At 41.6% G+C, this 13,115-nt stretch overlaps 1 protein-coding gene and 1 pseudogene across 1 annotated transcript; one reads left to right on the forward strand and one right to left on the reverse strand.

Annotated features, from left to right (window-relative positions):
* Window positions 1-2,428: 2,428 nt before the first annotated feature.
* NFKBIZ (NFKB inhibitor zeta) lies at window positions 2,429-10,073 on the forward strand (the record flags this gene model as incomplete). The annotated part of the gene is given in 11 exon segments (XM_006143585.3): window positions 2,429-2,568; window positions 3,067-3,097; window positions 3,217-3,320; window positions 3,435-4,222; window positions 5,354-5,459; window positions 5,845-5,991; window positions 6,213-6,276; window positions 6,574-6,743; window positions 7,853-7,963; window positions 8,092-8,259; window positions 9,264-10,073. Coding segments are annotated over 11 exon segments (1,883 nt in total), but the record flags the coding sequence as incomplete, so codon positions are not given.
* Window positions 10,074-11,128: 1,055 nt separating this feature from the next.
* Window positions 11,129-12,893, reverse strand: LOC102489420 (60S ribosomal protein L26-like; annotated as a pseudogene).
* Window positions 12,894-13,115: the final 222 nt, after the last annotated feature.

Below are 13,115 nucleotides of genomic sequence, written 5' to 3' on the forward strand. Positions count from 1 at the left end.
CGCCCGCGCCCGGCGCGTGCTGGGACGCACGGAGGAGGGTCGGGGCCCCGGGCGGGAGGCGCCCGGTCGGCGTACGGGGCCCCGCGCCTTCTATAACGGCAGGGCACAGCGCATTCGTGGTGTATGAAGCGACTCCGGGGTGCAGTGCCTTGGCCTGGGCACCTGCCGTAACGCGATGCCCTTTGGCCCCTCTGAAGTCTGGGCGCCATTCAAGGGGCCTCGGAGCTTTTGAAACGCAACACGGGTTTTCTCTGGAAACAGATCTGCCGAGTTACGGCTCCCATGCGGTGACGAGGTTCGGGGCTTGGGGTGGGTGTGATTTTCGTTTGTGGTCGTTTCAGTGAAGAGCTGTAGTCAAGGCTAATGAGCGTGGGAATTGGGCTGAAGGTTGACATTTCTTCTTAAGCATTTGTGGAAATTTAGAGTAATAGGACTTTGCCATTTAAAAAAAAAAAAAAAAAAAAGATCTGTTACTATCAAGATGGAAGGTGGAGCTGGACTGAAGCCAGAGTAAGCTTATGCCTTGGTTTGGACGTTCTGGGGTTTCGAAGCCCACAGTTTCTGCAGGCTTGTTTTGGTTTTAGCAAAGCTTAGCGTGAATAAGCCATTGCCAGGGAAGAAAGGCAGATTGTTTCCCTTTTTCGGTTGTAAATGGGATAGTTTTCTTTTTCAATGAACGGAGTTGCGTAATTGGGGGGTGGGGAGACAGGATGCCACTGTGTGTAGACTGAAGAATGAATCCTAATCCGAAACCGACTCCAACCAGCTGAGTTTAAAGTACATCTCGCCGCTCGCTGCTCTCGCGCTCGCTGCTCTCGCCGCTCTCGTAGCTGTTCTCACTGTGCTTGTCTTTTATTTTCAAGGGTGGTCTATCATTTTTCTCTTAAATCATGTAACACCATCGTTAAAGTAATTTAAGCCACAATATGTTAAGTGTGTAGCAGATCCAAGAATGTGAGTCTGTGTGTGTGTGTGCGCGCGCGCGCTTGCTTTCGTGCGTGCGTGTGTGCTCAGGCTCTTTTCTCTCACATTTGACCATCGTCTGGCTGAAACTATTTTGCTGGTTCCTTGGTTTACCACATAGCCATCGGGGATTTCTGAAGCTGCGTTTTGCTCCCTGTGACGTTGGGTTATTAGTTGCTTTCATTCCAGAGACATGCTGTTAGATCGTGGCATGCCGAAATCCTCCAACGGAAAAGTCAGACCAACTGATCATTTAATTCGCCTCATCACTGAACTGTTAATTTCATGAATTTATGACCTGTATATGCATATATGTAATATATATCTATGCATATATGTCATAAGTTAGGCATTGCTGCTGCTTGTCCCCCCCTGCCCCACTTGACAGAGTGGCCGAATTACTCACTTCCTGACTTTTTGTATGTTTGTGTTTAACTCCTATCCCTGGAGGTTGTGCCACAGTAGTGGTCAGAAGTATTAGGTTGTTGGAAAGTTGGGAACGTCACGATGTCGTTTTCTATGTAAAATGCGTCATGACGTTCCCGGCGACCCAATGGACTACTGTGCTTGTACACTAAATCATAAAGTGTATTTTAAAATTTAAATGTGAAATGAGCATATTTCCTCTTTACTTAGAAGGCCTGTGTAAGCAACTCCAAAAGCAGTCATGAGGGGAAATCCTGTGTGCGTATGTGGAAATGTGTTTAAGCTCAGTAAAATTAAGCAGCTTTCTTGGCACAGTTGAATTGAGGGAAATAATAAGAAATGAATCTAGGGCATTGTTAATTGTTAGGTTTTTGTACATTCAGATCTTGGGAGGAAGTCGTTTTGTGCCTCTTTAGGTGAGTAGAAGTAATAGGCTTTAAAAATTTCTTTGTGACCATAAAGCTTTTGGCTTGAAAAGTTAAAAATGCGTCATTTATCCCCTGTGCCCCCCAAGGTTTTTCCAAAGTCAGAAATAATTACAGATCTATGAAAGTCAGGCAGGTGAATTTTGTCATCTTGTTTCATGGGTGGATAGGGCTAAAATTCAGAGAGGCTTAATTTGGGTTATCTGTTGGCTCTGGGGACCCCCAGCCACATTTCTAAGAGGTTGAATTTTTTGTGGAGCCTGGTGGAGTAAGGTATGAGGCAGCATAGAACCTTTATGTAGAGCTGGGCACTGGCAGGATAGCCATGGACCAGAGGAGTTGGAAAAGCTTTGCCTTCTGTCGCTTTGGACTTTATACATTAGATACAGCTATTTTTTTTTAAACTTAATAATATATTTTATTTACCCAATATATCCAAAATGTTATTATTTCAAACAGTCATTCTAAGAATTATAAATGAGGTATTTTCCATTTCTTTTGAAACTGTTTGAACTCTGGGGTGCATTAAAAAAAAAAAACAACTCGTTTAGAGCGTTATTACAGTTTGTGTCTGTGAAGAGATGTAACTGGGGTTTGTTGTTTCTTTTGAACAGCTGAGCCCCATATGGGGGTTGGCAGGCAGCAGAGAGGACCCTTTCAAGGTGTGCGAGTGAAGAACTCAGTGAAGGAGCTCTTGCTGCACATCCGAAGTCACAAACAGAAGGCTTCTGGCCAAGCTGTGGATGATTTTAAGGTGGCACCTATTTTCTGCTTTGGGTGGGGCAAGAGGGAGGTTAGTCGGTTGGGGTTGTTATTCTCTGCTGAGGTAGGTCCAGTAAGTGACTTGTAGACTTTGGTAGATGACAAAGTCTGCTCTATTCTTATCACTTAGTCCAGTGCCATGCACCTGTAGGTACACAAGAGAAATTTAATGAATAAATCAATGAAAGCAAGTTAGGGACAAGCAAATTAATAGGATTCTATTGAAATGGAGCATTTTGACCAGAAAGGGAAAAATCAAAAGGCTTTATTGATTTCACCTTGACTTGAGTTTAACTAAGGGGAAAGTGAAAATGGGGGAAGTTGCAAGATAAAATGAAAATTGAGATAGGAAATAAATATTGATAGATTCTATCAGAGACTTATAGTAAGCTGTAAAGGGTGGTAGAGATAAGTCTTTTTATTAATGTGTAATAAGTAGGAAAGCATTTTATATACACTAACTTGGAAACTTTATTTTTTTTTTTTATAGACTCAAGGTGTGAACATAGAGCCATTCACAGGTAAGAGTTACTTCCATTCATAACGTTAGGAGGTCCTTAGAGTAATATAATTTGGTGTGATTATGGGTAAAATTTGCAAAGTAAGATGGTCATTGATTCCATTTTCCTTCCTTGGGTAGAATTGAAGAACATAGCATTGTATAGTGGGAAAAGGAAAGGGCCCGATACATTGTCTGATGGACCAGCTTGCAAAAGGCCAGCTGTGTTGCAAACCCAATTTTTGGTAAGTGTCTCACCGTTTCCTCACTATTCAGAGGAATATCCTTTGGAAATTATTCCTGGAATAATTTTAGAAGGAAATGAGCGTGCAATTTACCTTTTCTTTTTTTCTTTCCAGACACCACCTCAAACACCAACGCCCGGGGAGAGCATGGAAGATGTTCATCACAGTGAACCTAAACAGGACAGCACTGCCGATCTGCTTCAGAACATTATAAACATTAAGAACGAATGCAGCCCAGTGTCCCTGAACACAGTCCAAGTTAGTTGGATGAGCCCTGTGATGGTCCCTCAGAGTTCCACCCGAGAGCAGTGTCAGAACTTCCATGGTGGGCAGGTCTTGTCTCCACCTCAGCAGTATCAGCCATGCGAAGTCAGCAGCTCCCCTCAGATGATGGACCAGCCTTCCATATACCAGTATTCTCCACAGAACCAGAACGTGCAGCAGCAGCAGCAGCAGCAGCAGCACTACAGCCACAACCCAGCTCTGGAATACAGTCCTTATTCCAGAACTTCCCAGTCCCCCAACTATGAACCAAACCTCTTTGATAGTCAAGAATCCCAGTTCTGCCCAAACCAAAGTTTTATATCCCTTCTAAGAAGTCCTGGGGAATCTGACCACGTTGCCGTTCCCATTCAGACTTCTCCCGCTGTCCAGCAGCAAAGTGAAGCTCACCTTCAGAACTTCAGTGTGATGCCAAACAGTGCTTGTGAGGCCATGGGGGGCCACGACACAGGTTCTGCCTCTTTAAATACCTCACTGCCATTCCAGAACATCATCAGAAGTCCAATGAATACCACACAGTTAGGCAAGTCATTTTTTCAGTGGCAAGTAGAGCAGGAGGAAAGCAAATTGGCAAATATTTCCCAAGACCAGTTTCTTTCCAAGGATGCAGATGGGGACACGTGAGTATCCTTTTTTCTGATGTACTTGATTTGGTCAGCCACACCTGTTGGGCCTAGTGAGCATAGGGTTTTTCTCTGTTATACAGGTTATAGCTTAGTGGTTGGCTGAGGTGGCTAGTGTAGGTGAAAACTTTGTGATAGCTTATATTTTACAAGAGTGTTCTCCTCCCATCCCCAACCCCCCAACCCCCACTTTTTTTTTTAAGGTTTTTGCCACAGAGCTTATGCACTCACTAGAGAGAGACAGTGACAGGGAAAGTGAGAAATCACTCCCTGGGGGGATGGTCATACTGCAATTCTTTCTCCATTCTCCTGGGATTTTGGGCACACATGCACCTGTGCCCAGCATGGTTTTCAAGCTACCAGGTCCAGGACTCAAAGTGCTGTAGGTCATATGGGAGTCCAGCACCTTAACCACCATGCCACCTGCTGGTCCCTCCCCATCTTTAAAACATTTTTGCTGAACAAATTATCTCTTAATAGGGGCCTGCAGTTGGCGCAGTGATTGGGATGCTGGACTCCCACATGGCCGACCACGGTTCAAGTCCCTGACCTGGTGGCTTGCTTTTTCACTTTCTCTTTCTCTCTCTCTCTCTCTGATCAAATTAATAATAATAAAAAATTAAATAAAATAAATAATTCTTTAAAAAGTTACCTCTTAATAAAATTAATAAAAATATATGTGTCTTCTTAGAATAATTGGTGTTAGAAGACCAGTATAAAGTGTCTGTAGATCAGAAACATAGATTATGATTAGACATGAACCAGGAGTTGATTTGTAGATTGTATTTTAACTTGTTCTGATGTCTTTGTGGACTTGGACAATTATTTAACGTCTCTGTGCCTCAGTTTCTCAACATGTACTATAGAATGATGACAGGGTTTTCACGAGTATTAAAAACAGATGTAAAACAATCAGCATGGTGCTGGGGATTGTCCTTGTTTCTGGTAGCCCTCACTCAGCCTGTTGCAACTTGCATATATTATCAGTATAGAAGAGACAGATTATGCTCTGTAATTTTTCAACTGAGTGTACCAATTTATCCAAAAGGGACCAAAAGAAGATTTTTTAAAAAAGATAAACTTAGTGGAATCAGAAGTAGTTTTACACTTCCTTTCCTCGTTCCTCAGGTTTCTCCATATTGCTGTTGCCCAAGGGAGAAGGGCACTGTCCTATGTCCTTGCAAGGAAGATGAACGCGCTGCACATGCTGGATATTAAAGAGCACAATGGACAGGTGAGGGTCTCAGCAGAGACTGAAATGGCAAAGGTGTGGTCATGTGAAGTGAATCACGACCAGGTCCATGTGGAGATAGTTTCAGAGCTCCAGATAAAGAGGGGTTAGTTAATATTAACTTTGAGATGTTGACTTTTTGCCACCATCAGCCTTGAAGTTATTAACGTTAACTTTGTAGTTATTTGACTAAAGGCTAACCGGGTGTAATAAAGCCGCACCCAAAGCTTATTTTAGTTTCCTTGTCTTACAGTATCTGATTGCTTATTAATAGGACGTATTTTCTCTACATGGGTTTTCCCCCAGTCACAGTTTAGTTTCATTTTCCTTGTTATTGGTAGTGTTAGGTGTTTTTAAAAATATATTTTTTTCCTCTTAATGTCTACAGAGTGCCTTTCAGGTGGCAGTGGCTGCCAATCAGCATCTCATCGTGCAGGATCTGGTGAACCTTGGGGCCCAGGTGAACACCACAGACTGCTGGGGACGGACACCTCTGCACGTATGTGCTGAGAAGGGCCACTCCCAGGTGCTTCAGGTAAGAGGCATTGGTGAGCCGGGCTGCCATCATCGAGGGGCCAAACAGATAAGGTGTGGCTATTAGAAGTTGGATATAGATTGCCCATCAGCCTTGAAGTTATTAATGTTAACTTTATAATAATCTATTTCAGTTGACTTATTCATTTCTCGGGATATTAAGAGATAAGTATTTGTGTAGATTATCTCTTGCTAACAGATGTCTTTTATAAAATTTTGCAGGCAATTCAGAAGGGAGCAATGAGGAGCAATCAGTTTCTGGATCTTGAGGCCACTAACTATGATGGTAAGCAACCGAACATTATTAGATGAAGAGCCATTTAAAGAGTGAGGCCAAGAAGTTCTAAGGGTATTAAGTATCATACTAAGAAAGGAGATGGTTAAAGCTAAAATACTTTGTAGAGTAATAGTCTATACTGTAGATAGATTAAATTAGCCCTGAGGTCCAATGGAGGGAAAGTTCAGGTTGCCTTATTAGTTCTTGTGAAACCCATTTATAGGTAAAGTTAGAGGCCACCCTAAAGAGGCAACCAAAAGACCTGATGGGATGCTGGACCCCTGCTTTATTACACTTTTTCCCTAGGCCTGACTCCTCTTCACTGTGCAGTCATGGCTCACAATGCTGTGGTACATGAACTCCAGACGAATCAACAGCCTCATTCACCTGAAGTCCAGGACCTTTTACTGAAGAATAAGAGTCTGGTTGACACAATTAAGTGTCTGATTCAAATGGGAGCAGCCGTGGAAGCGAAGGTAAAATCATGACGTTCTGAGACAGTATAGGGAGAAACAGGGTGATAGCAGAAACCTTGCTTTGTACTACAGATTAAAGCTTCTTTTTTTAGTGAGTGCAGTAAGTAACAATGTATGGATGGTTAAGCTTAGATTTTTTTTGTTTTTTTGAAGGGGTTTTTGCTGTAAGGTGCACATGCTCACCAGAAAGACAGAGACAGAGAAACAGAAAGCAAGAAATCACTCCCCAGGGGGGATGGCCATGTCGCAATCCCTTCTCCTCTATTCTCCTCTTGGGATCTTGGGCACGCACGCACATGTGCCCAGCGTGAGTTTAAGCCACCAGGTCTGGGACTCGAACCGCAGTCCACTACGTGGGAGTCCAGCGATGTAGCCATTATGCTAACTGCTGGTCCTGTTAAGCTTAGATTTTTGAAAGATCATTTCATCTGCTTTCTTGATTTGCTTTTAATCTTTGGATTATCATCCAAAAGATCATTCAGCTTTGAAATATTAGTCTTTGAAAGAAAAGAAAATGCTTGAAATTGATTCCATTTTGGCTTCCATTTTCATACACTGATAATAAAGGTCATGCTTTTTGTAAGGGTTTCTTCATTGTTGTAGTATATGAGCTCAGTCTATTTTCCAGTTGGAAAATATATACTTTTTTCATTCAGGGTTTACTTACTGAGCATATCTTATGTGCAAGGCACTGGGTTAGGTACTTATGGGCAGAAAATGCCTAAATCATGAGCCACTTGGGCTTTTGGGGAGCATCCTGGCTAATAGAAGAGGTGAGAGATATAGCTAACTCTACAGGTGGCCACCAGGTCTGGCAATGCAGGTGATACATAGTAAATGGCTTATCAGTACACAATTAAAGTATTGAGCATGTTTCTACATTTTCTGCCTCCCTGTATACAAGGTAGACGATGTTAGGAAGCATTTAGGCCAATTAATAGGGAATTGAAAAGACATTCCATTTAGCTTGGGATTAAGGAAAGCTTTGTGGAGAAGGGGACATTCAGAGTGAGTCTCCAAGGCTGAGTCAGACATTTGAAAGACTAGTACAAAGTGTATTTCAGGACATGGTATCTAGATACTCATTTCCCCCCTTTTCCTTTATTAAGGATCGTAAAAGTGGTCGCACAGCCCTGCATTTGGCAGCTGAAGAAGCAAACTTGGAACTCATTCGCCTCTTTTTGGAGCTGCCCAGTTGCCTGTCTTTTGTGAATGCGAAGGTACCTTTAGAATGCTTCAACGCCACACCAGAGTTGGAGTAACCCTTTGTACCTTGCTCAGGCTTTTCGAGCTCCTTTTGAGAAAGTCCCTCTTCCTGAAGTGTGCTATTTCATGCCTTTGTCTGCAGGCTTACAATGGAAACACGGCCCTCCATGTTGCTGCCAGCCTGCAGTATCGGGTGACACAGTTGGACGCAGTCCGCCTGTTGATGAGGAAGGGAGCTGACCCGAGTACTCGGAACTTGGAGAATGAGCAGCCGGTGCATTTGGTTCCTGATGGCCCTGTGGGAGAGCAGGTGAGGGTCCCAGGCGGCACAGGAGATGCCGAGGCACTTGGGTCTGAAACCTGAAGGGAGGTGAGGTTGTGCGGGGCAAAGGCCAGCTGGTGCTCTGTGTATCATTGTCTCTCAGTGATCACTGTAGCACTTTGGGTTAATTGCCTTGTTTCCAAGGGAAGAGTAAGAAATTTGAAGGTTTATCCATGGACCCAAGATGGTCAGAGGTCAGGTAGTCTTTTTAAAAAACAATTTTTTTTGATAGATTCTTTTGGGCAAAATGAAAGTAATTGTAGCTTTGATAGATTATTACTTATATCATTACGAAATAAAATATAAGGAGTGAAGTTTAGCTCTTTCCTTAATTCCTAGCTATTATTATGCATATAAAATGATTATAACTTCTACTTATAGAGCTCTTTATAACTTAGACTCTCTTGATAGTTTCTAGAGTTCTTATTATATTCCATCATTTCATAGTTATGAAAATGTTGCACTATAAAGACTCAGCTGGCAAAAAATGGGGCTCAGAGAAATTCCCAGGATAGGAACTGTCGTTAGCTAGTAAATAGCAGAGTCCTCAGTTCAGTATTTGCTTCTGCTTCACTGTTTGTGGTGAATAGTCATGTAATGTTCTCGGGAATTATTGAGGAGTGGAGGGCCCTTGACTTTTCACTAACTTTTCTAACAAGTTAATAGGAGTGATACAGGATTTATAAGGAAGGAATGAAACTCTAAAAGAAATACAACACTTAGACCATAAAAAAATAAACCTCACAGGAACAAGGCATTGGCATAAGCAGTGGCCCAGTAGCCCCACATGGGAGGGTCCTGGGTTCACGTCCCAGGATCTCCCTGTGTGTGCTGAACACAAGAGACCGGGGGTGGGTGGATCACAGTGTGAACAGTGTTGTGGGTGCCTGTCTCTCTCTGTGTCTCATGGAATGAGTGAGTGAATGAATGAATAAACAAACTTAAAAAAAAAAAAAAGAATCTTCACAAATCGTATTTATTTTCTCTTCCAGATCCGACGTATCCTGAAGGGAAAGTCCATTCAGCAGAGAGCTCCACTGTATTAGCTCCATTGACTTGGAGCCTGGTCAGCAACACTCACTGTCAGTTAGGCAGTCCTAATATATCTGTACATAGACCATTTGCTCTGTATTGGCAAATGTAAGTTGTTTCTATGAAACAAATATATTTAGTTCACTATTATATAGTGGGTTACATTTAAAGAAAAGAGGAAAAATATCTAATTCCCTCAACAGATTTGCATATTTCATACCCAGGTATCTGGGATCTAGACATCGAAATTTGGTCTGAATGGTAAAATTGTCTTCTGTTAACAGTAGCTTTTGGGTAGGAAAAGACTTTTAGTATGTATTGCCAGTTTAAAGCAGGCACATTGTAAACATTTTTTAAAAAATGAAAGCATTTGAGAAGGAAATAGTAAATGTGGATAACGTGTCCAGGCTTTATTTGGCCTGATGCAGTATCTGGTAGTTGTTGGTGTTGGAAAGTCTCCAGTCGTTGGACTGGATGAAAAGTGTTTATGGTTGGAATTTGATTTTTGCAAACTGTGTATAATTGATATTTTTTTCTTTAATAATATTGAACATACTTGGTCATTAACATGGCCATATTTGGAACATGTAAATCAATAAAATAGAAACGAACAAGTGAATGGTCACTGTTTTTTAAAGGTATACACATTGTGAGTCGCTGTTGTTGTGTAATCACCCAACTAGTCTTTGTAGATAACACAGATGGGGAGTTCCCTTAGCGAATGAAAGAGCTGTTTCAATTGTAAATATGCTTTTTCTCAGGCACTAAAATGGACAGAATGTAGAGAACTTTATGCTCTTGAAGAGAACAACTCTCAATGTCTCTCAAAAAAAGCTTTCTAGAATTTGTAATTTACATGTTCTGTTGATATTTTTATTTTATCTTTATAGGAATAATAAAAATTCAATAGCAAAACATGACTCCTTGTTTTCTGTTGCCAAATAATGATAATGCACTATGACGTTTTGTATTACCATTCAGAAAAAGAAAGTTTTATTTTTTAGTGACATTACTTATAGCAACATAATTTTGCTTACCGCTGGCATGCCCTGAGGAACATGTTTAGCTGTGATTGCATACTAATTCTTTGTGATAAATTTGACTCATTGAAACTTTTTTATTTAAATGAGAAGACTTATAAGCATCAGACAAATGACTTACACTTTTTGTGGCTAAGTACTGTTTTTTTTAAAAATATCACTTTGAATTTGAATTGATCACATTGTTTGACCCAGTATGTCTTGTGGGCAAAAGTTTGTCACTTATCATCTGTAAATATGGTGTAATGCAAAGCAGTTCATTCACACTGGAAAAGCTCAGGCATGATTTTAAATAAACATTAATTCACTAGTATTATTTGTCCTAAGGATGTGCATTTTTTTTACTAGTCTTATTTATATTCCCATAGGTAGAAAAGTACTACTAGTGACTATTAAAAATACTTTTAAACTAATTTATTTTAATTGAGATGTTTTAGAGAATGTGTTTCCTGAAGGTGTACATGATTTTGTTTTTAATTTTAGCAGTTTTTTTTGGAGAGGTTTTTGCCACAGGGCGCGTGTGCTCGCCAGACAGACAGAGACAGAGAGACAGAAAGCAAGAAATCACCCCCCAGGGGGGATGGCCATGCCACAATCCCTTCTCCTCCAATCTCCTCTTGGGATCTTGGGCACGCATGCACACGCGCCAGGCGTGAGTTTTAAGCCACCAGATCCAGGACTCGAACCGTGGTCGACTACATGGGAGTCCAGCGACATAGCCAATTACACTAACTGCTGGTCCCTCATCTTAGCAGTTTTTAATAAGAACGGCATATAAGATTATTTTACTCCTGCATCTTCTCTATTGTTTCTTCCTTATATTTGTCCTTTTCCTTTCCTACTTGGTGAGACTTGACTTTCCATTCAAGGATCTTTTTGTGGTCTTTGTCCAGCTTTAGTCTGGTGGTAACCACCTTGCTGGGGTAAATCCCCACATGGACCGTTGTGCCATTAGCCTTCCCCGCTGCACCTGCTCAATATAGATGACATATTTCTTCCTGTGAACTTGGACCACTTTGCCAGTTTGCTGACCTTTATAGTGTCCTTGCACAACCTGAACTTCACCGTCCTTTTGTATGGGCGTAGATCGCACAGTGTACTTCTGCCTCAGCTCTTTGGGAAGTGGGGAAGACATAATCTTCCTGTGGATGTGGGAAGGTGCATTGAAATGCCTTTTATGGTTCTTGCTTCGGTCAGAAGTCATGAGAGGATTGAACTTCATTTTGGCCGCTGCTGCTCCGGCGATGGCCGCGAAAGCAAGGTACACATGATTTAACATTAAAAAAAACCCCAGTTAGATTCATTAGTAGTTTGTTAGGTCCTGGAAATATGGAAGTTGGTAGAGACTCATACAGAAGTTTGTGTGCTAAAAATGAAGACAGGGCAGTGGACATAGGAAGACCAATGGGTAGATCACTAGGATCATCCCAAGTGGGATGTGACCTGCCGACAGTAGGAAATGGGATTCTTTCCTTTCCCAGCATGCCATTTTCTCACACATGACGTGTGAGAACAAACACATCAACATCTCTGCAGTGCCAGCCATTATCAGTTACAGAACATATATTCTAGTTCTTAACTTACAGCCTCTTCTGAGAATCTGGTGAAAGCTGTGAATCCTTGCCCTGTAAAAATGCACATATTTATGTATAGACAAATGCCGAATATGCTATCAGGGGCTTCCCAGCCACTGAGGACCATGACCACAGGATAAGAATCTGCCTTAATTCCATTTCTGTACATCAAATACAATTTTTCCTTTTTCATATAAACAAGATCTTACATATACTTTGCAAATGCAAGCTGCTAACTAGAACAATAAAAATTCTATGCCTTCTCTGAACATAGTTGTAGACGAGTTTTTCCCAAGGTGAGCTTACATGTTCTCTCAATCGCAAGTTCCCTCCTAAGTAAGCAATCGAACCAGTTCTCAGTAAGCATGCTATGTGAGTGCGTGTAAAGATGTATGACATCGTGTGATGTACAATACAACACAAGAGGTACAGTAGGCCCCCTAATTCATGAGGAATATGTTCCAAGACCCCCAGTGATGGTGTCGAACTGGGTAGCACTGCACTCAAAAACACTGCTGGTTTGTTTGTTTGTTTGTGTGTTTTTTGTACATGCATATTTGTGATAAAGCTTAATTTATTCATTAGGCAAAGTAAGATAGTAACTAATAATGAAGTAGGACAATTGTAACAATACTCCAATAAAAGTTAAGTGAATGTGGCCACTCAAAATATCTCATTGTAATGTACTCAACCTATTTTCAGATCACTGTTGACCCCAGGTAACTAAAACCTTGAAAAGTGAAACTATGGATAAGAAGAAGACTAGGGCAGGGGACTACTGTATTTCTTAGCCTTAAGATGCTTATGTGAGACACAAGGCATATACTTATTAGATAGTATTAAATACTACTAAGTGCCATTTAAAAAGGAATAAACTTAGAGAAATTTAGAGACTCACAGAATTTATATATGACTGATGAGATTCAAGGTAGAGCATTTGAGCCCTAGCTTCAAAAGAGTTGATTTGGATTTCATAGAAAGGAAAGAGAGGAAACCAGCAGCTAGTGTAATGGCTATGTCGCTGGATTCCCACGTAGTCGACCGCGGTTCGTGTCCCGGACCTGGTGGCTTAAAACTCACGCCGGGCGCGTGTGCGTGCGTGCCCAAGATCCCGAGAGGAGAATGGAGGAGAAGGGATTGTGGCGTGACCATCCCCCCTGGGGGGTGATTTTTCGCTTTCTGTCTCTATGTCTCTCTC

Source organism: Tupaia chinensis, unplaced genomic scaffold, assembly GCF_000334495.1.
Source record: "Tupaia chinensis unplaced genomic scaffold, TupChi_1.0 Scaffold000100_1, whole genome shotgun sequence".
NCBI classification, from domain to species: domain Eukaryota; kingdom Metazoa; phylum Chordata; class Mammalia; order Scandentia; family Tupaiidae; genus Tupaia; species Tupaia belangeri.